Below are 25284 nucleotides of genomic sequence, written 5' to 3'. Positions count from 1 at the left end.
TGTAACACCTCCCTATGTAGCCGAGCTGCCTCTGATACATTGTAACTCCTCCCTATGTAGCCGAGCTGCCTCTGATACATTGTAACACCTCCCTATGTAGCCGAGCTGCCTGTGATACATTGTACCCCCTCTCCGTGTAGCCGAGCTGCCTGTGATACATTGTAACACATCCCTATGTAACCGAGCTGCCTGTGATACATTGCACCCCCTTTCCGTGTAGCCGAGCTGCCTGTGATACATTGTAACACCTCCCTATGTAGCCGAGCTGCCTGTGATACATTGTAACACCTCCCTATGTAGCCGAGCTGCCTGTGATACATTGTACCCCCTCTCCGTGTAGCCTTGCTGCCTGTGATACATTGTAACACCTCCCTATGTAGCCGAGCTGCCTGTGATACATTGTACCCCCTCTCCGTGTAGCCGATCTGCCTGTGATACATTGTACCCCCTCTCCGTGTAGCCGTGCTGCCTGTGATACATTGTAACACCTCCCTATGTTGCCGAGCTGCCTCTGATACATTGTAACACCTCCCTATGTAGCCGAGCTGCCTGTGATACATTGTAACACCTCCCTATGTAGCCGAGCTGCCTGTGATACATTGTAACACCTCCCTATGTAGCCGAGCTGCCTGTGATACATTGTAACACCTCCCTATGTAGCCGAGCTGCCTGTGATACATTGTACCCCCTCTCCGTGTAGCCGATCTGCCTGTGATACATTGTACCCCCTCTCCGTGTAGCCGAGCTGCCTGTGATACATTGTAACACCTCCCTATGTAGCCGAGCTGCCTGTGATACATTGTACCCCCTCTCCGTGTAGCCGATCTGCCTGTGATACATTGTACCCCCTCTCCGTGTAGCCGTGCTGCCTGTGATACATTGTAACACCTCCCTATGTAGCCGAGCTGCCTCTGATACATTGTAACACCTCCCTATGTAGCCGAGCTGCCTCTGATACATTGTAACACCTCCCTATGTAGCCGAGCTGCCTGTGATACATTGTACCCCCTCTCCGTGTAGCCGAGCTGCCTCTGATACATTGTAACACCTCCCTATGTAGCCGAGCTGCCTCTGATACATTGTAACACCTCCCTATGTAGCCGAGCTGCCTATGATACATTGTAACACCTCCCTATGTAGCCGAGCTGCCTGTGATACATTGTAACACCTCCCTATGTAGCCGAGCTGCCTGTGATACATTGTACTCCCTCTCCGTGTAGCCGAGCTGCCTCTGATACATTGTAACACCTCCCTATGTAGCCGAGCTGCCTATGATACATTGTAACACCTCCCTATGTAGCCGAGCTGCCTGTGATACATTGTACCCCCTCTCCGTGTAGCCGAGCTGCCTGTGATACATTGTTCTCCCTCTCTGTGTATCCGAGCCGCCTGAGATACATTGTACCCCCCTCTCCGTGTAGCCGAGCTGCCTCTGATACATTGTAACACCTCCCTATGTAGCCGAGCTGCCTATGATACATTGTAACACCTCCCTATGTAGCCGAGCTGCCTGTGATACATTGTACCCCCTCTCCGTGTAGCCGAGCTGCCTGTGATACATTGTAACACCTCCCTATGTAGCCGAGCTGCCTCTGATACATTGTAACACCTCCCTATGTAGCCGAGCTGCCTGTGATACATTGTAACACCTCCCTATGTAGCCGAGCTGCCTGTGATACATTGTACTCCCTCTCCGTGTAGCCGAGCTGCCTGTGATACATTGTAACACCTCCCTATGTAGCCGAGCTGCCTCTGATACATTGTAACACCTCCCTATGTAGCCGAGCTGCCTATGATACATTGTAACACCTCCCTATGTAGCCGAGCTGCCTGTGATACATTGTACCCCCTCTCCGTGTAGCCGAGCTGCCTGTGATACATTGTACTCCCTCTCTGTGTATCCGAGCCGCCTGAGATACATTGTACCCCCCTCTCCGTGTAGCCGAGCAATCTGTGATACATTGTAACACCTCCCTATGTAGTCGAGCCGCCTGAGATACATTGTACCCCTTTCCGTGTAGCCGAGCTGCCTGTGATACATTGTACTCCCTCTCTGTGTATCCGAGCCACCTGTGATACATTGTACCCCCCTCTCCTTGTAGCCGAGCTGCCTCTGATACATTGTAACACCTCCCTATGTAGTCGAGCCGCCTGAGATACATTGTACCCCTTTCCATGTAGCCGAGCTGCCTGTGATACATTGCACCCCCTTTCCGTGTAGTCGAGCTGCCTGTGATGCATTGCACCCCCTTTCCTTGTAGCCGAGCTGCCTGTGACACATTGTACTCCCTTTCTGTATTGCCCAGCCGCCTGTGATACATTGTACTCCCTCTCTGTGTATCCGAGCTGTCTGTGATACGTTGTACTCCCTTTCTGTATAGCCCAGCCTCCTGTGATACATTGCACCGCCTCTCCGTATAGCCCATCCGGCTGTGATATATTGTACTCCCTCTCCATGTATCGAGCCGCCTGTGATGTATTGTACCACCTCTCTGTGTAGCCGAGCTGCCAGTGATACTGTCACGGGTGTGTCAGAAGTGACAGACAGTCGCCCTGCAGTTGGTTGCAGGAGATCTGTACGTTTGGCATTACAGAAACATTCTTAGAAGCTGTCTCTCTAGGACCCAGCAGCTACCTTCCTCTGACTAATTAACACCCTGGCCTGGGTGTATAAATACCCACTGTTTGCTAGACGGAGGTGCCGGCGATATTCACATAACCGCTTGTGAAGGCTTGGAGCAAGTGCATTTCTTCTTCCTCTCTGGAGCTAAGAAGACGTGTGTTCATCTCTCTGAATTCGACTAAAGCTAAGCTATCTTCCCTTGTTTGTTCCCCCTTGTTGTCTTTAGTTGTCAGTGGGTATCGACTAGTGCTCATCCCCTCCCTTCGCTGGCCTGGGCCAAGCGCCTGGAAAAGATAGGGCGAGGTTCCTGTGTGGCAATTGGTGAAGAGCCAATATAGGGACGTTAGGGGAGACAGGGGGATATAAGATCAGCCTAGGAGGTCTCCCCAACCCCTTTCCCCCTTCCCTTCGTGTTGCACTTAGTCTTTCCTACGCCTTGCGTGACAGATACATTGCACTCCCTCTCTGTATAGCCCAGCCACCTGTGATACATTGTACTCCCTCTGTGTATCCGAGCCAGCCTGTGATACATTGTACGACCTCTCTGTATAGCCGAGCTGCCTGATACATTGTACCATCTCTCCGTATAGCCGAGCCGCCTGTGATACATTGTACCACCTCTCTGTATAGCCGAGCTGCCTGATACATTGTACCATCTCTCCGTATAGCCGAGCCGCCTGTGATACATTGTACCACCTCTCTGTATAGCCGAGCCACGTGTGATACATTGTACCACCTCTCCGTATAGCTTAGCCACCTGTGATACATTGTACCATTTCTCCGTATAGCCGAGCCTCCTGTGATACATTGTACCATCTCTCCGTATAGCCGAGCCACGTGTGATACATTGTACCACTTCTCCGTATAGCTTAGCCACCTGTGATACATTGCACCCCCTCTCCGTATAGCCCATCCGCCTGTGATACATTGTACCCCTCTTCATGTAGCCTAGCCGCCTGATACATTGCACCCCCTCTCCGTATAGCTGAGCCGCCTGTGATACATTGTACCCCTCTTCATGTAGCCAAGTCGCCTGTGATACATTGCACTCATCTCCATGTAGCCGAGCCGCCTGTGATACATTGCATCCCCTCTGCGTATATCCGAGCCGTCTGTGATACATTGTAACCCCTCTCTGTGTAGCCGAACTGCCTGTGATACATTGCACTCCTCTCTGTGTAGCCGAGCCGCCTGTGCTACATTGTACTCCCTCTCCGTGTAGCCGAGCAATCTGTGATACATTGTACCCCTCTCCATGTAGCCGAGCCGCCTGTGGTACAGTGTAGCTCTTGTGAATCCAGTGTTGCTGCCTGTGTCACTTTGCTCCTGACCTGGGGCTTCGTTCATGTCCCCTTCGTGGATGTTGGGCGTTGCTATCTGTCGTCCGGCTCCGGGTAGCTATCCTCACGGTCCTCGCGGTCTTCATGGTCCTCGCGGTCCTCGCTGTCCTCGCGGTCTTTGCTGTCCTCACTGTCCTCACTATCCTCGCGGTCTTCAGTGTCCTCGCTGTCCTCACTATCCTTGCGGTCCTCGCTGTCCTCTCTATCCTCGCGGTCTTCGCTGTCCTCGCGGTCTTCACTGTCCTCGCTGTCCTCACTATCCTCGCGGTCTTCGCTGTCCTCACTGTCCTCGCTGTCCTCACTATCCTCGCGGTCTTCGCTGTCTTCACTGTCCTCGCGGTCTTCGCTGTCCTCACTGTCCTCGCGGTCTTCACTGTCCTCGCTGTCCTCACTATCCTCGCGGTCTTCGCTGTCCTCACTGTCCTCGCTGTCCTCACTGTCCTCGCTGTCCTCACTATCCTCGCGGTCTTCGCTGTCCTCACTGTCCTCGCTGTCCTCACTGTCCTCGCGGTCTTCGCTGTCCTCACTGTCCTCGCGGTCTTCACTGTCCTCGCGGTCTTCACTGTCCTCGCTGTCCTCACTATCCTCGCGGTCTTCGCTGTCCTCACTGTCCTCGCTGTCCTCACTGTCCTCACTGTCCTCGCGGTCTTCGCTGTCCTCACTGTCCTCGCTGTGCGTTTCTTGGGATTACCTCTTCACGATGGCGCATTCCTCTCTTGCTCTTGGATATCTCCTTTGTATAGAAGTGTCGGCCTGTGCACACAACGCATCGTTTCTTCTCTCCGCTCACATCTAGAGCTGCGTTCACAGGCCGTTGCAGTGCATTGTGGAAGCACATCTTATATTCGCCTTCTCGTTGCTGCGGTCATCTACAAGATCCCCAGAATGACCTGTAACGACTCGTCTGTGCGTTGCCGGTGGGATCCGGTGGAAGCCTTTGCACATTCACTTTAGCTGTGACTGCAGGAGGTAAATGCCACCAATATTAGCAAATTCACCTTTATGCAAGATTTAAAGGGATTATCTGTTTTCTGGGGGAAAAAATAAATATGGTGCTTGCCGCTTCAATCTCTACCGATCCAGCGCGGGTGATCCGGTTTTTGTAGACACCAGCCAATCAGAGGCCTTTGCAGTTTTGTGACTCCACGCTCAGGGATACCATGAGTACGGCACATGACCATGGAGACCACCCACCCGCGTACTACACCGGATCATCGGCTCTGGATTTGGACGGGGTGGGGCATTTTTTATTCAGAAAGCAGACATCCCCCTTTAACCAGTTGTAGCCGCATTACCAGCCGGTTCACCCTGCCCTCCTTGCACTGTGGTGGTTGATGTTTGCCTCGGAGGTGAGACAGCCCTACATCTATGGCCTGTCCGGAGACGCTGAGAGTGGACCCTTCAGTCTGGATCTCGTCATGTAGGACGTGAAGAGACAACCCGGAGGTCACCCTGGGGTGGGCACCCTGCTGCCCTGGCACGGTCTCTAACGCTCTGCAGATTATGGTGTAGCACCTGGGCTCCCGCTGTCTTCTTTCTTCTGTCGTCTCCTTTGTGACTTATGGCGTCGGCTGTCACATGTTTTACTATGAAATCTGGGACGTGCGTCTGCTCCTGAGCCATGTCTCCTGCCGTCTGCTGTAATAATCCTGTGCGGTCGTGTGTTAGGCTGAGCTCCGCTCTGGGCCCCGCGCGGTCCGTCTCCACCACCTGCGGGTCCTGACTCCTGGGCCCCGCGCGGTCCGTCTCCACCACCTGCGGGTCCTGACTCCTGGGCCCCGCGCGGTCCGTCTCCACCACCTGCGGGTCCTGACTCCTGGGCCCCGCGCGGTCCGTCTCCACCACCTGCGGGTCCTGACTCCTGGGCCCCGCGCGGTCCGTCTCCACCACCTGCGGGTCCTGACTCCTGGGCCCCGCGCGGTCCGTCTCCACCACCTGCGGGTCCTGACTCCTGGGCCCCGCGCGGTCCGTCTCCACCACCTGCGGGTCCTGACTCCTGGGCCCCGCGCGGTCCGTCTCCACCACCTGCGGGTCCTGACTCCTGGGCCCCGCGCGGTCCGTCTCCACCACCTGCGGGTCCTGACTCCTGGGCCCCGCGCGGTCCGTCTCCACCACCTGCGGGTCCTGACTCCTGGGCCCCGCGCGGTCCGTCTCCACCACCTGCGGGTCCTGACTCCTGGGCCCCGCGCGGTCCGTCTCCACCACCTGCGGGTCCTGACTCCTGGGCCCCGCGCGGTCCGTCTCCACCACCTGCGGGTCCTGACTCCTGGGCCCCGCGCGGTCCGTCTCCACCACCTGCGGGTCCTGACTCCTGGGCCCCGCGCGGTCCGTCTCCACCACCTGCGGGTCCTGACTCCTGGGCCCCGCGCGGTCCGTCTCCACCACCTGCGGGTCCTGACTCCTGGGCCCCGCGCGGTCCGTCTCCACCACCTGCGGGTCCTGACTCCTGGGCCCCGCGCGGTCCGTCTCCACCACCTGCGGGTCCTGACTCCTGGGCCCCGCGCGGTCCGTCTCCACCACCTGCGGGTCCTGACTCCTGGGCCCCGCGCGGTCCGTCTCCACCACCTGCGGGTCCTGACTCCTGGGCCCCGCGCGGTCCGTCTCCACCACCTGCGGGTCCTGACTCCTGGGCCCCGCGCGGTCCGTCTCCACCACCTGCGGGTCCTGACTCCTGGGCCCCGCGCGGTCCGTCTCCACCACCTGCGGGTCCTGACTCCTGGGCCCCGCGCGGTCCGTCTCCATCACCTGCGGGTCCTGACTCCTGGGCCCCGCGCGGTCCGTCTCCACCACCTGCGGGTCCTGACTCCTGGGCCCCGCGCGGTCCGTCTCCACCACCTGCGGGTCCTGACTCCTGGGCCCCGCGCGGTCCGTCTCCACCACCTGCGGGTCCTGACTCCTGGGCCCCGCGCGGTCCGTCTCCACCACCTGCGGGTCCTGACTCCTTTAGGGGAGGATTATCCAGAGCAGTAGTTATACACCCCCCTGCAGCTTCAGCCCTACCTGGGGGCCGGAAGGACGGAGTCTGGTGCCGGCGCTCGCTGTCCCATTTTCATCATGAGATGCAAGTTTATGAAGGAAAGGAAAATAACCAGTCTCCCATAAATGTACAAAATGGTGAAGAATAATTGCCAACGGGGCCTGTGGAGACTTTGGGGCAGATTCACTAAAGAGTTTGCACTTTGTCCAAATCTTGATGCATCATTAGATGACACTTTTCGCACGGAGAGACGGACCGGGCAGTAGGGATCTCGTGTGTTGGGAGATGTGCGTTAGGCTCCATATAAACGATGGGCGACCAGTGTGTCATCCAGCAGGCGCCGAGCTGATCCATTTGTGGTGTTTTCTGGCGGCAGCGTCTGTGCTTCTACCGTCTGGGTATTGGATCTCTGGGAGGTTTGTTGTGTTTTCACGTTGGCACCGGCAGCAGTGGACAGCGACCCCCATCATCCGCCCTCTCATGTCCTGTGTACACTGTTACACTTTGTTCTCCGTCATCCATTATTTGCATGCGCAGCCTCGGTATCCGCTGTCGCTGCCCTTTATATCTGCTCCGATCCACATCTCCGGACCCTGCAGGCTTAGCTGTGGGGTGTAATATATTTGTATTCTGATGAAGTTGAGGTTTGTAGTGTTCAGTGTATAGTATCCTAGTATCACAATCCCAAAAGTTGTGGCGCTGTGTAGAGAGAAGCAGAATGTGATGATCTGGAAATCTCTTATCGCCATATTTTGTCACAGAGAACAGATATTACCGAATGGTGGCGTCATCACAAAATATTTGTTCCCGGGCCATTTTTCACCCCCCATGGGCCCTGTTGTACCCGGGTTGTGTCCTCCATTGTGAAGGATCGTCTTTTCTTCTGACCACAGTCTGTAAACGTTGGGGAAGTGAGGGGACATTTGCTGGAGTTTTGAGAGAGGAGCATTGTCCCTTTCTTCTCTGATGTTGGATTCTCGCTGCTCTACAGTTTAGGGTCTTTGCCTGGTTGCTCGTTTCATAACCCACCTTGCTTCATATTGGCGGTCAGCCGGTTCATCCTTCTGACTTCCCTCTTCTGCAGAGCTGTGCTGCTGTGATGGGTGCAGTATGGGGTTTAACATCCTGCACCCAGTATGGTATGGACCCAGGGGTTTTGCTGACATGCGAGGTCTTTCCTGTAATAGACATTATCTGGATGAAGCCGATGTTGTTCTATCACCTCTATAGAACGCTCAGCATTGATGCCACTTTTCAAGTGTGCACTCCCCCTGCCATAGGCACTAAAGGCCCCATACATCAGATGTGAACTGTTAGCTGATAACAAGCTGGATGGTCCCTCCCTCTGCTCCATAACAAGCTGGATGGTCCCTCCCTCTGCTCCATAACAAGCTGGATGGTCCCTCTCTCTGCTCCATAACAAGCTGGATGGTCCCTCTCTCTGCTCCATAACAAGCTGGATGGTCCCTCTCTCTGCTCCATAACAAGCTGGATGGTCCCTCTCTCTGCTCCATAACAAGCTGGATGGTCCCTCTCTCTGCTCCATAACAAGCTGGATGGTCCCTCTCTCTGCTCCATAACAAGCTGGATGGTCCCTCTCTCTGCTCCATAACAAGTTGGATGGTCCCTCTCTCTGCTCCATAACAAGTTGGATGCTCCCTCTCTCTGCTCCATAACAAGTTGGATGCTCCCTCCCTCTGCTCCATAACAAGCTGGATGGTCCCTCTCTCTCCTCCATAACGAGCTGGATGGTCCCTCCCTCTGCTCCATAACAAGTTGGATGCTCCCTCCCTCTGCTCCATAACAAGCTGGATGGTCCCTCTCTCTGCTCCATAACAAGCTGGATGGTCCCTCTCTCTCCTCCATAACAAGCTGGATGGTCCCTCCCTCTGCTCCATAACAAGCTGGATGCTCCCTCTCTCTGCTCCATAATCAGCTGGATGCTCCCTCCATCTGCTCCATAACCAGCTGGATGCTCCCTCTCTGCTCCATAACCAGCTGGATGCTCCCTCTCTCTGCTCCATAACAAGCTGGATGCTCCCTCCCTCTGCTCCATAACCAGCTGGATGCTCCCTCCCTCTGCTCCATAACAAGCTGGATGCTCCCTCCCTCTGCTCCATAACAAGCTGGATGCTCCCTCTCTCTGCCCCATAACCAGCTGGATGCTCCCTCCCTCTGCTCCATAACCAGCTGGATGCTCCCTCCCTCTGCTCCATAACAAGCTGGATGCTCCCTCCCTCTGCTCCATAACAAGCTGGATGCTCCCTCCCTCTGCTCCATAACAAGCTGGATGCTCCCTCCCTCTGCTCCATAACCAGCTGGATGCTCCCTCTCTCTGCTCCATAACCAGCTGGATGCTCCCTCTCTCTGCTCCATAACCAGCTGGATGCTCCCTCTCTCTGCTCCATAACCAGCTGGATGCTCCCTCTCTCTGCTCCATAACCAGCTGGATGCTCCCTCTCTCTGCTCCATAACCAGCTGGATGCTCCCTCTCTCTGCTCCATAACCAGCTGGATGCTCCCTCTCTCTGCTCCATAACCAGCTGGATGCTCCCTCTCTCTGCTCCATAACCAGCTGGATGCTCCCTCTCTCTGCTCCATAACCAGCTGGATGCTCCCTCTCTCTGCTCCATAACCAGCTGGATGCTCCCTCTCTCTGCTCCATAACCAGCTGGATGCTCCCTCTCTTTGCTCCATAACCAGCTGGATGCTCCCTCTCTCTGCTCCATAACCAGCTGGATGCTCCCTCTCTCTGCTCCATAACCAGCTGGATGCTCCCTCTCTCTGCTCCATAACCAGCTGGATGCTCCCTCCCTCTGCTCCATAACCAGCTGGATGCTCCCTCCCTCTGCCCCATTACAAGCTGGATGCTCCCTCTCGCTCCTCGATAACCAGCTGGATGCTCCCTCCCTCTGCTCCATAACCAGCTGGATGCTCCCTCTCTCTGCTCCATAACCAGCTGGATGCTCCCTCTCGCTCCTTGATAACCAGCTGGATGCTCCCCCTCTCTCCTCCATAGCAAGCTGGATGGTCCCTCTTCTCCTGAGGCCGCAGGACACGGCGATCGTGGTTTTCATAAAGAATCTCACATTCTGATTCCTCTGACCGCAGAACAGTTTTCCTTTTTGCATCTGTCCATTATAAATGATTTGTGGCCCAGAGAAGACTGCAGCGTTTCTGGAATGTGCAGATATATGGCTTCTTCTTTACATGATGGAGCTTTCTCTTACATTTGTGGATTGTTCAGGGGCGATGATTTCTGGATTATTCCTGAGCCCATGCAGTGATTCATGTCTGGATTTAGTGCAGTGCGGCCTGAGGACCATTAGATCACGAGCCTCCAATACTGACCGTCGTCCTCATCCCTTGTGCACATGGATTTCTCCAGAATCTCTGAATCTTTAGGGGGATATTATATGCTGTAGATGAGGATATTCATTCTTCTGAAGTTGTTCCTAGGCGCAGTTCACAGATCGGTGACCTCTGACCATCTTTGCCTCGGAGAGACTCTGCCTCTCTCACATACAGTCTTGTGACTTGACCCTCCGGCTGTTTTTCCTCAGCACCACCTACTTTTCCACCGTTTGTTATCCTGTCACTTCTCTTGAGATGTCGCCTCCATCACTTTGTAAATGAGGCCATTTATCGAACGTCCGAACTGTTCTGTGTAAGCGATTTCCAGATCCTCACGTTCCGGTTTTCTCTACATTTTCACAGCTGCACATCTGCTTTGGAATTGGGGTTGTTTTATGATGTTGGGGGTTGTAGTGTTCTGTGTGTGATGTTTTATGATGATGCATGAGTAGTAGTTCCGGCTGGGTGTTGTGGTTCTAGCGTGGTTGTGTCTATCATCTCCGCACTCCCCGTCCCTTATTTGTTGTGATCATATAATTAACGCTTCCTCGCCCTGTGTGGTTTATTGGTAGGTGGGACGGGCGATGCTTGTGTTGGCGAGTGATAACGCCACAGTTCACACACCAGGCGTTTGCATATGCTTTTATTGGCATCAGAAGCTGTTTATGGTGACGCTGGGAAGGTCATGATGGTGAGGCCATCGTCCCGGGCCGTGTCTACCGCATCGCGTTACTGTATGTGAATGTATGGTGACGGTATACCCAATGCTACAGATCATCTTTGTAATGGTGCAGAGATCTGTTCACGTAAATTATATGAGGGATCTGCCACCGCAAGTAATATCCGGAAGGCCACATGTCCCCTATTGTCACCAGCCACAAGTGCAGCATTACTGATGATCATTACGTTAATAAGAGGTCGCTGATATCGGCCGCGGCACTGGACTGTAATAAGAGGTCGCTGATATCAGCCGCTGCACTGAACTGTAATAAGAGGTCGCTGATAACGGACGCTGCACTGGACTGTAATAAGAGGTCGCTGATAACGGATGCTGCACTGGACTGTAATAAGAGGTCGCTGATATCGGTCGCTACACTGAACTGTAATAAGAGGTCGCTGATAACGGACGCTGCACTGGACTGTAATAAGAGGTCGCTGATAACGGACGCTGCACTGGACTGTAATAAGAGGTCGCTGATAACGGACGCTGCACTGGACTGTAATAAGAGGTCGCTGATAACGGACGCTGCACTGGACTGTAATAAGAGGTCGCTGATATCGGCCGCTGCACTGGACTGTAATAAGAGGCCGCTGATATCGGCCGGTGCACTGGACTGTAATAAGAGGTCGCTGATATCGGCCGCTGCACTGGACTGTAATAAGAGGTCGCTGATATCGGCCGCTGCACTGGACTGTAATAATAGGTTGCTGATATCAGCCGCCGCACTGGACTGTAATAAGAGGTCGCTGATATCAGCCGCCGCACTGGACTGTAATAAGAGGTCGCTGATATCAGCCGCTGCTCTGGACTGTAATAAGAGGTCGCTGATATCAGCCGCTGCATTGGACTGTAATAAGAGGCCGCTGATATCAGATGCTGCTCTGGACTGTAATAAGAGGCCGCTGATATCAGATGCTGCACTGGACTGTAATAAGAGGCCGCTGATATCGGCCGCTGCACTGGACTGTAATAAGAGGCCGCTGATATCAGCCGCGGCACTGGACTGTAATAAGAGGTCGCTGATATCGGCCGCTGCACTGGACTGTAATAAGAGGCCGCTGATATCAGCCGCTGCACTGAACTGTAATAAGAGGTCGCTGATAACGGACGCTGCACTGGACTGTAATAAGAGGTCGCTGATATCAGCCGCTGCACTGAACTGTAATAAGAGGTCGCTGATAAAGGACGCTGCACTAGACTGTAATAAGAGGTCGCTGATAACGGATGCTGCACTGGACTGTAATAAGAGGTCGCTGATATCGGTCGCTGCACTGAACTGTAATAAGAGGTCGCTGATAACGGACGCTGCACTGGACTGTAATAAGAGGTCGCTGATAACGGACGCTGCACTGGACTGTAATAAGAGGTCGCTGATATCGGCCGCGGCACTGGACTGTAATAAGAGGTCGCTGATATCAGCCGCTGCACTGAACTGTAATAAGAGGTCGCTGATAACGGACGCTGCACTGGACTAATAAGAGGTCGCTGATATCAGCCGCTGCACTGAACTGTAATAAGAGGTCGCTGATAACGGACGCTGCACTGGACTGTAATAAGAGGTCGCTGATAACGGATGCTGCACTGGACTGTAATAAGAGGTCGCTGATATCGGTCGCTACACTGAACTGTAATAAGAGGTCGCTGATAACGGACGCTGCACTGGACTGTAATAAGAGGTCGCTGATAACGGACGCTGCACTGGACTGTAATAAGAGGTCGCTGATAACGGACGCTGCACTGGACTGTAATAAGAGGTCGCTGATAACGGACGCTGCACTGGACTGTAATAAGAGGTCGCTGATATCGGCCGCTGCACTGGACTGTAATAAGAGGCCGCTGATATCGGCCGCTGCACTGGACTGTAATAAGAGGTCGCTGATATCGGCCGCTGCACTGGACTGTAATAAGAGGTCGCTGATATCGGCCGCTGCACTGGACTGTAATAATAGGTTGCTGATATCAGCCGCCGCACTGGACTGTAATAAGAGGTCGCTGATATCAGCCGCCGCACTGGACTGTAATAAGAGGTCGCTGATATCAGCCGCTGCTCTGGACTGTAATAAGAGGTCGCTGATATCAGCCGCTGCATTGGACTGTAATAAGAGGCCGCTGATATCAGATGCTGCTCTGGACTGTAATAAGAGGCCGCTGATATCAGATGCTGCACTGGACTGTAATAAGAGGCCGCTGATATCGGCCGCTGCACTGGACTGTAATAAGAGGCCGCTGATATCAGCCGCGGCACTGGACTGTAATAAGAGGTCGCTGATATCGGCCGCTGCACTGGACTGTAATAAGAGGCCGCTGATATCAGCCGCTGCACTGAACTGTAATAAGAGGTCGCTGATAACGGACGCTGCACTGGACTGTAATAAGAGGTCGCTGATATCAGCCGCTGCACTGAACTGTAATAAGAGGTCGCTGATAACGGATGCTGCACTGGACTGTAATAAGAGGTCGCTGATATCGGTCGCTGCACTGAACTGTAATAAGAGGTCGCTGATAACGGACGCTGCACTGGACTGTAATAAGAGGTCGCTGATAACGGACGCTGCACTGGACTGTAATAAGAGGTCGCTGATAACGGACGCTGCACTGGACTGTAATAAGAGGTCGCTGATATCGGCCGCTGCACTGGACTGTAATAAGAGGCCGCTGATATCGGCCGCTGCACTGGACTGTAATAAGAGGTCGCTGATATCGGCCGCTGCACTGGACTGTAATAAGAGGTCGCTGATATCGGCCGCTGCACTGGACTGTAATAATAGGTTGCTGATATCAGCCGCCGCACTGGACTGTAATAAGAGGTCGCTGATATCAGCCACCGCACTGGACTGTAATAAGAGGTCGCTGATATCAGCCGCGGCACTGGACTGTAATAAGAGGTCGCTGATATCATCCGCTGCTCTGGACTGTAATAAGAGGTCGCTGATATCAGCCGCTGCACTGGACTGTAATAAGAGGCCGCTGATATCAGATGCTGCACTGGACTGTAATAAGAGGCCGCTGATATCGGCCGCTGCACTGGACTGTAATAAGAGGCCGCTGATATCAGCCGCGGCACTGGACTGTAATAAGAGGTCGCTGATATCGGCCGCTGCACTGGACTGTAATAAGAGGCCGCTGATATCGGCCGCTGCACTGGACTGTAATAAGAGGACGCTGATATCGGCCGCTGCACTGGACTGTAATAAGAGGTCGCTGGTATCGGCCGCTGCACTGGACTGTAATAAGAGGTCTCTGATATCCGCCGCTGCACTGGACTGTAATAAGAGGTCGTTGATATCCACCGCTGCACTGGACTGTAATAAGAGATCGTTGATATCCACCGCTGCACTGGACTGTAATAAGAGATCGTTGATATCCACCGCTGCACTGGACTGTAATAAGAGGTCGTTGATATCGGCCGCTGCACTGGACTGTAATAAGAGGCCGCTGATATCCGCCGCTGCACTGGACTGTAATAAGAGGTCGCTGATATCGGTCGCTGCACTGAACTGTAAGAAGAGGTCGCTGATAACGGACGCTGCACTGGACTGTAATAAGAGGTCGCTGATAACGGACGCTGCACTGGACTGTAATAAGAGGTCGCTGATATCGGCCGCTGCACTGGACTGTAATAAGAGGCCGCTGATATCGGCCGCTGCACTGGACTGTAATAAGAGGTCGCTGATATCGGCCGCTGCACTGGACTGTAATAAGAGGTCGCTGATATCGGCCGCTGCACTGGACTGTAATAATAGGTTGCTGATATCAGCCGCCGCACTGGACTGTAATAAGAGGTCGCTGATATCAGCCGCCGCACTGGACTGTAATAAGAGGTCGCTGATATCAGCCGCGGCACTGGACTGTAATAAGAGGTCGCTGATATCAGCCGCTGCTCTGGACTGTAATAAGAGGTCGCTGATATCAGCCGCTGCACTGGACTGTAATAAGAGGCCGCTGATATCAGATGCTGCACTGGACTGTAATAAGAGGCCGCTGATATCGGCCGCTGCACTGGACTGTAATAAGAGGCCGCTGATATCAGCCGCGGCACTGGACTGTAATAAGAGGTCGCTGATATCGGCCGCTGCACTGGACTGTAATAAGAGGCCGCTGATATCGGCCGCTGCACTGGACTGTAATAAGAGGACGCTGATATCGGCCGCTGCACTGGACTGTAATAAGAGGTCGCTGGTATCGGCCGCTGCACTGGACTGTAATAAGAGGTCTCTGATATCCGCCGCTGCACTGGACTGTAATAAGAGGTCGTTGATATCCACCGCTGCACTGGACTGTAATAAGAGATCGTTGATATCCACCGCTGCACTGGACTGTAATAAGAGGTCGTTGATATCGGCCGCTGCACTGGACTGTAATAAGAGGCCGCTGATATCCGCCGCTGCACTGGACTGTAATAAGAGGCCGCTGATATCCGCCGCTGCACTGGACTGTAATAAGAGGTCGCTGATATCGGCCGCGGCTCTGGACTGTAATAAGAGGTCGCTGATATCAGCCGCTGCACTGGACTGTAATAAGAGGTCGCTGATATCAGCCGCTGCACTGGACTGTAATAAGAGGTCGCTGATATCAGCCGCTGCACTGGACTGTAATAAGAGGGCGCTGATATCGGCCGCGGCACTGGACTGTAATAAGAGGGCGCTGATATTGGCCGCGGCACTGGACTGTAATAAGAGGACGCTGATATCGGCCGCGGCACTGGACTGTAATAAGAGGACGCTGATATCGGCCGCGGCACTGGACTGTAATAAGAGGACGCTGATATCGGCCGCGGCACTGGACTGTAATAAGAGGACTCTGATATCGGCCGCTGCACTGGACTGTAATAAGAGGACGCTGATATTGGCCGCGGCACTGGACTGTAATAAGAGGACGCTGATATCGGCCGCTGCACTGGACTGTAATAAGAGGCCGCTGATATCGGCCGCGGCACTGGACTGTAATAAGAGAACGCTGATATCGGCCGCGGCACTGGACTGTAATAAGAGGTCGCTGATATCGGCCGCTGCACTGGACTGTAATAAGAGGTCGCTGATATCAGCCGCTGCACTGGACTGTAATAAGAGGTCGCTGATATCAGCCGCGGCACTGGACTGTAATAAGAGGGCGCTGATATTGGCCGCGGCACTGGACTGTAATAAGAGGACGCTGATATCGGCCGCGGCACTGGACTGTAATAAGAGGACGCTGATATCGGCCGCGGCACTGGACTGTAATAAGAGGACTCTGATATCGGCCGCTGCACTGGACTGTAATAAGAGGACGCTGATATTGGCCGCGGCACTGGACTGTAATAAGAGGACGCTGATATCGGCCGCTGCACTGGACTGTAATAAGAGGCCGCTGATATCGGCCGCGGCACTGGACTGTAATAAGAGGACGCTGATATCGGCCGCTGCACTGGACTGTAATAAGAGGTCGCTGATATCGGCCGCTGTACTGGACTGTAATAAGAGGCCGCTGATATCGGCTGCGGCACTGGACTGTAATAAGAGGCCGCTGATATCGGCCGCTGCACTGGACTGTAATAAGAGGTCGCTGATATCGGCCGCTGCACTGGACTGTAATAAGAGGTCGCTGATATCGGCCGCTGCACTGGACTGTAATAAGAGGTCGCTGATATCGGCCGCTGCACTGGACTGTAATAAGAGGACGCTGATATCGGCCGCTGCACTGGACTGTAATAAGAGGACGCTGATATCGGCCGCTGCACTGGACTGTAATAAGAGGTCGCTGATATCGGCCGCTGCACTGGACTGTAATAAGAGGTCGCTGATATCGGCCGCTGCACTGGACTGTAATAAGAGGACGCTGATATCGGCCGCTGCACTGGACTGTAAGAAGAGGTCGCTGATATCGGCCGCTGCTCTGGACTGTAATAAGAGGTCGCTGATATCGGCCGCTGCACTGGACTGTAATAAGAGGTCGCTGATATCGGCCGCTGCACTGGACTGTAATAAGAGGTCGCTGATATCGGCCGCTGCACTGGACTGTAATAAGAGGTCGCTGATATCGGCCGCTGCACTGGACTGTAATAAGAGGTCGCTGATATCGGCCGCTGCACTGGACTGTAATAAGAGGTCGCGGATATCGGCCGCTGCACTGGACTGTAATAAGAGGTCGCTGATATCGGCCGCTGCACTGGACTGTAATAAGAGGCCGCTGATATCGGCCGCTGCACTGGACTGTAATAAGAGGCCGCTGATATCGGCCGCTGCACTGGACTGTAATAAGAGGTCGCTGATATCGGCTGCTGCACTGGACTGTAATAAGAGGTCGCTGATATCGGCCGCTGCACTGGACTGTAATAAGAGGTCGCTGATATCGGCTGCTGCACTGGACTGTAATAAGAGGTCGCTGATATCGGCCGCTGCACTGGACTGTAATAAGAGGTTGCTGATATCGGCCGCTGCACTGGACTGTAATAAGAGGTCGCTGATATCGGCCGCTGCACTGGACTGTAATAAGAGGTCGCTGATATCAGCCGCGGCACTGGACTGTAATAAGAGGTCGCTGATATCCGCCGCTGCACTGGACTGTAATAAGAGGTCGCTGATAACGGCCGCTGCACTGGACTGTAATAAGAGGTCGCTGATAACGGCCGCTGCACTGGACTGTAATAAGAGGTCGCTGATATCGGCCGCTGCACTGGACTGTAATAAGAGGTCGCTGATATCGGCCGCTGCACTGGACTGTAATAAGAGGTCGCTGATATCGGCCGCTGCACTGGACTGTAATAAGAGGTTGCTGATATCGGCCGCTGCACTGGACTGTAATAAGAGGTCGCTGATATCGGCCGCTGCACTGGACTGTAATAAGAGGTCGCTGATATCAGCCGCGGCACTGGACTGTAATAAGAGGTCGCTGATATCCGCCGCTGCACTGGACTGTAATAAGAGGTCGCTGATAACGGCCGCTGCACTGGACTGTAATAAGAGGTCGCTGATAACGGCCGCTGCACTGGACTGTAATAAGAGGTCGCTGATATCGGCCGCTGCACTGGACTGTAATAAGAGGTCGCTGATATCGGCCGCTGCACTGGACTGTAATAAGAGGTCGCTGATATCGGCTGCTGCACTGGACTGTAATAAGAGGTCGCTGATATCGGCCGCTGCATTGCACTGTAATAACAGGTCGCTGATATCCGCCGCTGTACTGGACTGTAATAAGAGGTCGCTGATATCAGCCGCTGTACTGGACTGTAATAAGAGGTCGCTGATATCAGCCGCTGCACTGGACTGTAATAAGAGGTCGCTGATATCGGCCGCTGCATTGCACTGTAATAACAGGTCGCTGATATCCGCCGCTGTACTGGACTGTAATAAGAGGTCGCTGATATCAGCCGCTGTACTGGACTGTAATAAGAGGTCGCTGATATCAGCCGCTGTACTGGACTGTAATAAGAGGTCGCTGATATCAGCTGCGGCACTGGACTGTAATAAGAGGTCGCAGACATAACTCTGTATCCTTGCTTCTTGGCTTGCTTGTTCTTTGACAATTCAACAGTTACAGATTTCTATCAGAAAAAAACAAAGACAGAAACACATTATACAAATACCCTACAATAAATAAATAAACTGCAATAGTGCATGAAAATAATAAAGTCTAGTGTGCACGACGTGCATATAAGGGTGTGGCCGCCCTTTTCCTGAGCTGGAAAGTTTACTCCTCTTGCTTCTCAGATCTGTCTCCACTATTTGGGTTCAGCCTCTCAGCCCTTATCTACATGTATGATGTCACTTGACAAATGGTAAGGTTTTAAATATTAGAGTTAGGACTGTCCCATAAGGGTCGCCGTGACGAGGTCGGATGGCTTTCGCATTATTTTAATCAAAATTATGTTAACTAAGTACCCTTTATTATTTTCATGCACTATTGCGCTTTATTTATTTATTGTAGGGTATTTGTATAATGTGTTTCTGTCTTTGTTTTTTTCTGTTTAATGGCCATGTGTGAACATGCTCTTACATGCTGCATGCACACCCATTCACATTCCAGTTCAGTTCTTCAGATTTCTATCCGAGCCTCAAAAATGATGTGTTTCCTGAGGTTTTCTGGTGCTATGACTCCACAATCAGAGCCGCCATGCTGAATACCAAGACCCATCCCCCTGCCTTGCAATACACTCATTAAAGCTTCTCTCACTGTACTGGTGACTGTAGTCACAGAGGCTTCTGACAAGTCTCATCTCCAGCTATCCAGTCTTGACTGAACCTAATAATATTAGTGACCTGGAAGCCATTGCCCATAAGGTTTGGGCTAAAATTCCTCTGGAACGCTGCCAGAAACTGCTGTCTGCTTGTGCATCACATGTGCAGCAGGTCGCAGCAGCCAGAAGGGCAGCGGGTCGCAGCAGCCAGAAGGGCAGCGGGTCGCAGCAGCCAGAAGGGCAGCGGGTCGCAGCAGCCAGAAGGGCAGCGGGTCGCAGCAGCCAGAAGGGCAGCGGGTCGCAGCAGCCAGAAGGGCAGCGGGTCGCAGCAGCCAGAAGGGCAGCGGGTCGCAGCAGCCAGAAGGGCAGCGGGCCGCAGCTGCCAGAAGGGCAGCGGGTCACAGCAGGCAGAAGGTCACAGCAGCCAGAAGGGCAGCGGGTCGCAGCAGCCAGAAGGGCAGCGGGTCGCAGCAGCCAGAAGGGCAGCGGGTCGCAGCAGCCAGAAGGGCAGCGGGTCGCAGCAGCCAGAAGGGCAGCGGGCCGCAGCAGCCAGAAGGGCAGCGGGCCGCAGCAGCCAGAAGGGCAGCGGGTCGCAGCAGCCAGAAGGGCAGCGGGTCGCAGCAGCCAGAAGGGCAGCGGGTCGCAGCAGCCAGAAGGGCAGCGGGTCGCAGCAGCCAGAAGGGCAGCGGGTCGCAGCTGCCAGAAGGGCAGCGGGTCGCAGCTGCCAGAAGGGCAGCGGGTCGCAGCTGCCAGAAGGGCAGCGGGTCGCAGCTGCCAGAAGGGCAGCGGGCCGCAGCTGCCAGAAGGGCAGCGGGTCACAGCAGGCAGCGGGTCGCAGCAGCCAGAAGGGCAGCGGGTCGCAGCAGCCAGAAGGGCAGCAGGCCTCAGCAGCCAGAAGGGCAGCGGGTCGCAGCAGCCAGAAGGGCAGCGGGTCGCAGCAGCCAGAAGGGCAGCGGGTCGCAGCAGCCAGAAGGGCAGCGGGTCGCAGCAGCCAGAAGGGCAGCGGGTCGCAGCAGCCAGAAGGGCAGCGGGTCGCAGCTGCCAGAAGGGCAGCGGGTCGCAGCTGCCAGAAGGGCAGCGGGTCGCAGCAGCCAGAAGGGCAGCGGGCCGCAGCTGCCAGAAGGGCAGCGGGTCACAGCAGGCAGAAGGTCACAGCAGCCAGAAGGGCAGCGGGTCGCAGCAGCCAGAAGGGCAGCGGGTCGCAGCAGCCAGAAGGGCAGCGGGTCGCAGCAGCCAGAAGGGCAGCGGGTCGCAGCAGCCAGAAGGGCAGCGGGCCGCAGCAGCCAGAAGGGCAGCGGGCCGCAGCAGCCAGAAGGGCAGCGGGTCGCAGCAGCCAGAAGGGCAGCGGGTCGCAGCAGCCAGAAGGGCAGCGGGTCGCAGCAGCCAGAAGGGCAGCGGGTCGCAGCAGCCAGAAGGGCAGCGGGTCGCAGCAGCCAGAAGGGCAGCGGGCCGCAGCTGCCAGAAGGGCAGCGGGTCGCAGCAGGCAGAAGGTCACAGCAGCCAGAAGGGCAGCGGGTCGCAGCAGCCAGAAGGGCAGCGGGTCGCAGCAGCCAGAAGGGCAGCGGGTCGCAGCAGCCAGAAGGGCAGCGGGTCGCAGCAGCCAGAAGGGCAGCGGGCCGCAGCAGCCAGAAGGGCAGCGGGCCGCAGCAGCCAGAAGGGCAGCGGGTCGCAGCAGCCAGAAGGGCAGCGGGTCGCAGCAGCCAGAAGGGCAGCGGGTCGCAGCTGCCAGAAGGGCAGCGGGTCGCAGCTGCCAGAAGGGCAGCGGGTCGCAGCTGCCAGAAGGGCAGCGGGTCGCAGCTGCCAGAAGGGCAGCGGGCCGCAGCTGCCAGAAGGGCAGCGGGTCACAGCAGGCAGCGGGTCGCAGCAGCCAGAAGGGCAGCGGGTCGCAGCAGCCAGAAGGGCAGCAGGCCTCAGCAGCCAGAAGGGCAGCAGGTCGCAGCAGCCAGAAGGGCAGCGGGCCGCAGCAGCCAGAAGGGCAGCGGGTCACAACAGTTAGGGGTCTCTAGTTCTAAAGTCACTGGTCATGAATGGGGGAATAATTGTGAGATAATGTGTGGTGAATCTGGAGAAACACTACTTATATTTGTTGTGTTCAGATATTCACATTCTTTTTATTTCATTGATTTTTTGCAAACAGCAAAAAAAATTGGAAATGTTATTAAAAAACAAATTTCCAATGGGGGGTGAATTGTGATTGTAGCTGTAGCAAGGGAGGATGAAGGCGGGTCCTGTAAATATACAACTGTCCATTATTAGTTCCCCCCTGGATAAAGCGATGGAGGATGACGCCAAGTCTAAGGATTTTCAGAAAAGCTCATCAAGGTGGACAATAAACTGCAGCGTCCACAGTAAGAGGAGAAGCCGGCTGTGATCTTCTCAGCTCGGCCGAGCATTCAGGTGTTTGCTATTGATGAGAGAGGCCCCGGGACCACTATCGGCCGGTGGAGCCTGCAGACTCTCCCCATAGGAACTCATTGAGCTAACGTGATCTCACTGCAGTCTGTCACACTGACCTGATAGAAGTCTGCTGCCCCCTGCTGGCGAATTGTCACCACTGACTTGCTCCCATCTTCTCCCATGAGCGGTGCAATGCACGAGCGTTCATCTGATGTCGCACATGGGGCTGATGATAATTGACAACACGTCCCTGTTCTTACCCTGGTGTCATGGCTTCCCTCATTACGCCGGGGCCGAGCGGAGCGAATCCTAGTGGACTTCATAGATAACCATGTAGATATGTGTCGTGCTAATCATTGTATGCCGTGAGGAATACATCGGGGCATGTTCACACAAGGTTTCTGATAGGGTTTTTGGAACGTATTCTGTGTCACAATCCACATAAAAAGGGGAAAAAAAAAGTTTCAACTTTACAAAGTTTTAATCACAAGTTTTTATATGTTATTTTTACAAGGATTTTTCTACAGAAAAGCAGCAAAACCCCCCGCACCTCCTATCATACGAGTATTGCATCATCAGCCACACGGTTTTATTAGGTGATTTTTTTTTTTTGGAGGTTTTTACTTGTAGTATAACTTTGTGTGAACGACCATTAATGTTCACACCCTCCTCTCAGACATGAAGCAGAAAGAGGATGGTGACCCCGACTCCGGGAGCGTTAGGTGGGGTCTTCCCTATAGCGAGGTGACTGGACGCAGGGTGGAGCAGTAGTCAGGAGCCCCTGCTCCGCGTCTGCATTACTTGGCCGCTGTTCACACTTCTCCAGTACTGGGTTTATTCTTTTTCTCTGTGTGTCACGTTCTTCACCCATTAATGAGCTGATAATGTTGGACCTGAGGATGGGTGTGGAGCGGTGCACATGTCGGGGCGCAGACATGGTCAGGTCCTGTACATGGGATATCCCAGGTGGGAGCTGCCCGCGGTGTACGTGGCGCTGGCCGGAGCGTTCATCGCCATTCATTTATGATTTGCATCCTGTTGATCCGTTTGACCACGTGACACTCGGTGACCTCGTCCCATCTCAGCCGCAATCTCCCCTGGTGCCGGCGCGGTTCCAAAACCACAAGTGCTTGTCTGTTAATTACCAGCTATGAAGTAGCTTCTAATGGAGCGGTTTCTTCTTCTTCTTCCTGACAGGCGCGAGGGGCTGACATTCCGGTTCCTGGAGAGATTCCCATCGCCACAGAGCTCCCAATGAGATCCTGCAGTCACACCGCAAGCATGAAAGTCAAGAACGTCAAAAAGTGAGTTCTGTGTCCAATCCTCCGCAGGCTCTGGATGGTGGCTGCAGCGGTGCATGTACAGCGCCACCTGGAGGAGGGGTGTCTCTGGATGGTGGCTGCAGCGGTGCATGTACAGCGCCACCTGGAGGAGGGGTGTCTCTGGATGGTGGCTGCAGCGGTGCATGTACAGCGCCACCTGGAGGAGGGGTGTCTCTGGATGGTGGCTGCAGCGGTGCATGTACAGCGCCACCTGGAGGAGGGGTGTCTCTGGATGGTGGCTGCAGCGGTGCATGTACAGCGCCACCTGGAGGAGGGGTGTCTCTGGATGGTGGCTGCAGCGGTGCATGTACAGCGCCACCTGGAGGAGGGGTGTCTCTGGATGGTGGCTGCAGCGGTGCATGAACAGCGCCACCTGGAGGAGGGGCTGTCTCTGGATGGTGGCTGCAGCGGTGCATGTACAGCGCCACCTGGAGGGGGGTGTCTCTGGAGGGGGGGTGTGTGTCTCTGGAGGGGGGGTGTGTGTCTCTGGAGGGGGGGTGTGTGTCTCTGGAGGGGGGGTGTGTGTCTCTGGAGGGGGGGTGTGTGTCTCTGGAGGGGGGGTGTGTGTCTCTGGAGGGGGGGTGTGTGTCTCTGGAGGGGGGGGGTGTGTGTCTCTGGAGGGGGGGGTGTGTGTCTCTGGAGGGAGGGGTGTGTGTTTCTGGAGGGAGGGGTGTGTGTGTCTCTGGAGGGGGGGTGTCTCTGGGAGGAGGAGGGGGGGTGTCTCTGGGAGGAGGAGGGGGGGTGTCTCTGGGAGGAGGAGGGGGGGGTGTCTCTGGGAGGAGGAGGGGGGGTGTCTCTGGGAGGAGGAGGGGGGGTGTCTCTGGGAGGAGGAGGGGGGGTGTCTCTGGGAGGAGGAGGGGGGGGTGTCTCTGGGAGGAGGAGGGGGGGTGTCTCTGGGAGGAGGAGGGGGGGTGTCTCTGGGAGGAGGAGGGGGGGTGTCTCTGGGAGGAGGAGGGGGGGTGTCTCTGGGAGGAGGAGGGGGGGTGTCTCTGGGAGGAGGAGGGGGGGGTCTCTGGGAGGAGGAGGGGGTGTCTCTGGGAGGAGGAGGGGGGGTGTCTCTGGGAGGAGGAGGGGGGGTGTCTCTGGGAGGAGGAGGGGGGGGGTGTCTCTGGGAGGAGGAGGGGGGGTGTCTCTGGGAGGAGGAGGTGGGGGGTGTCTCTGGGAGGAGGAGGGGGGGTGTCTCTGGGAGGAGGAGGGGGGGTGTCTCTGGGAGGAGGGGGGGGGGTGTCTCTGGGAGGAGGAGGTGGGGGGTGTCTCTGGGAGGAGGAGGGGGTGTGTCTCTGGGAGGAGGAGGGGGGGTGTCTCTGGGAGGAGGAGGGGGGGGTGTCTCTGGGAGGAGGAGGGGGGTGTCTCTGGGAGGAGGAGGGGGGGTGTCTCTGGGAGGAGGAGGGGGGGTGTCTCTGGGAGGAGGAGGGGGGGTCTCTGGGAGGAGGAGGGGGGGGTCTCTGGGAGGAGGAGGGGGGGGTCTCTGGGAGGAGGAGGGGGGGTGTCTCTGGGAGGAGGAGGGGGGGTGTCTCTGGGAGGAGGAGGGGGGTGTCTCTGGGAGGAGGAGGGGGGGGTCTCTGGGAGGAGGAGGGGGGGGTCTCTGGGAGGAGGAGGGGGGGTCTCTGGGAGGAGGAGGGGGGGGGTCTCTGGGAGGAGGAGGGGGGGTGTCTCTGGGAGGAGGAGGAGGGGGGGTGTCTCTGGGAGGAGGAGGAGGGGGGGTGTCTCTGGGAGGAGGAGGGGGGGGTCTCTGGGAGGAGGAGGGGGGGTGTCTCTGGGAGGAGGAGGGGGGTCTCTGGGAGGAGGAGGGGGGGGTCTCTGGGAGGAGGAGGGGGGGGTCTCTGGGAGGAGGAGGGGGGGGGTCTCTGGGAGGAGGAGGGGGGGTGTCTCTGGGAGGAGGAGGAGGGGGGGTGTCTCTGGGAGGAGGAGGAGGGGGGGTGTCTCTGGGAGGAGGAGGGGGGGGTCTCTGGGAGGAGGAGGGGGGGTGTCTCTGGGAGGAGGAGGGGGGTCTCTGGGAGGAGGAGGGGGGGGTCTCTGGGAGGAGGAGGGGGGGGTCTCTGGGAGGAGGAGGGGGGGGTCTCTGGGAGGAGGAGGGGGGGGGTGTCTCCAGAGGAGCGCTGATTACAGGCTAACACGGTGCAGAGTACGGCCCCAAAAGTAAGCAGTGACTGACAGGCCTTCACGTGGCGGGTGCAGAGTTGGGGCCATTCATGGATGAGCCGCATTCAGTGAGCTTTACTAAAGAGCTTGTTCACATGTTGAGTTTTTGCTGCCTTTTTTTTTTTCTTTGTGTGCGTTTTTTAGTGCAAAAAAATAAAATAAACAGCACTTTACATTAGTTGCACAATAAATTAGATTTCTAAAATCTCATTCACTTGGTGCATTTTTTTTACCCATTCAATTGAATGAATATGAAA

At 55.5% G+C, this 25284-nt stretch overlaps 1 protein-coding gene across 7 annotated transcripts in view; it reads left to right on the top strand.

Annotated features, from left to right (window-relative positions):
• ARHGAP32 (Rho GTPase activating protein 32) overlaps positions 1–25284 on the top strand; it is a 394160-nt gene that overhangs the window by 179536 nt on the left and 189340 nt on the right. For all 7 annotated transcript variants that reach the window (XM_073657439.1, XM_073657437.1, XM_073657436.1 and 4 more), the window contains one exon: positions 22761–22867. In XM_073657439.1, coding sequence (XP_073513540.1) covers positions 22761–22867 — 107 coding nt within the window. The remainder of the gene's footprint in view (positions 1–22760; positions 22868–25284) is intronic.

Source organism: Phyllobates terribilis, unplaced genomic scaffold, assembly GCF_046119375.1.
Source record: "Phyllobates terribilis strain yellow unplaced genomic scaffold, ASM4611937v1 Scaffold_12__6_contigs__length_324123572, whole genome shotgun sequence".
Classification (NCBI taxonomy): Eukaryota; Metazoa; Chordata; class Amphibia; order Anura; family Dendrobatidae; genus Phyllobates; species Phyllobates terribilis.
Note: the sequence above shows the minus strand (reverse complement) of the source record. Positions and strands in the feature narration are given on the sequence as shown.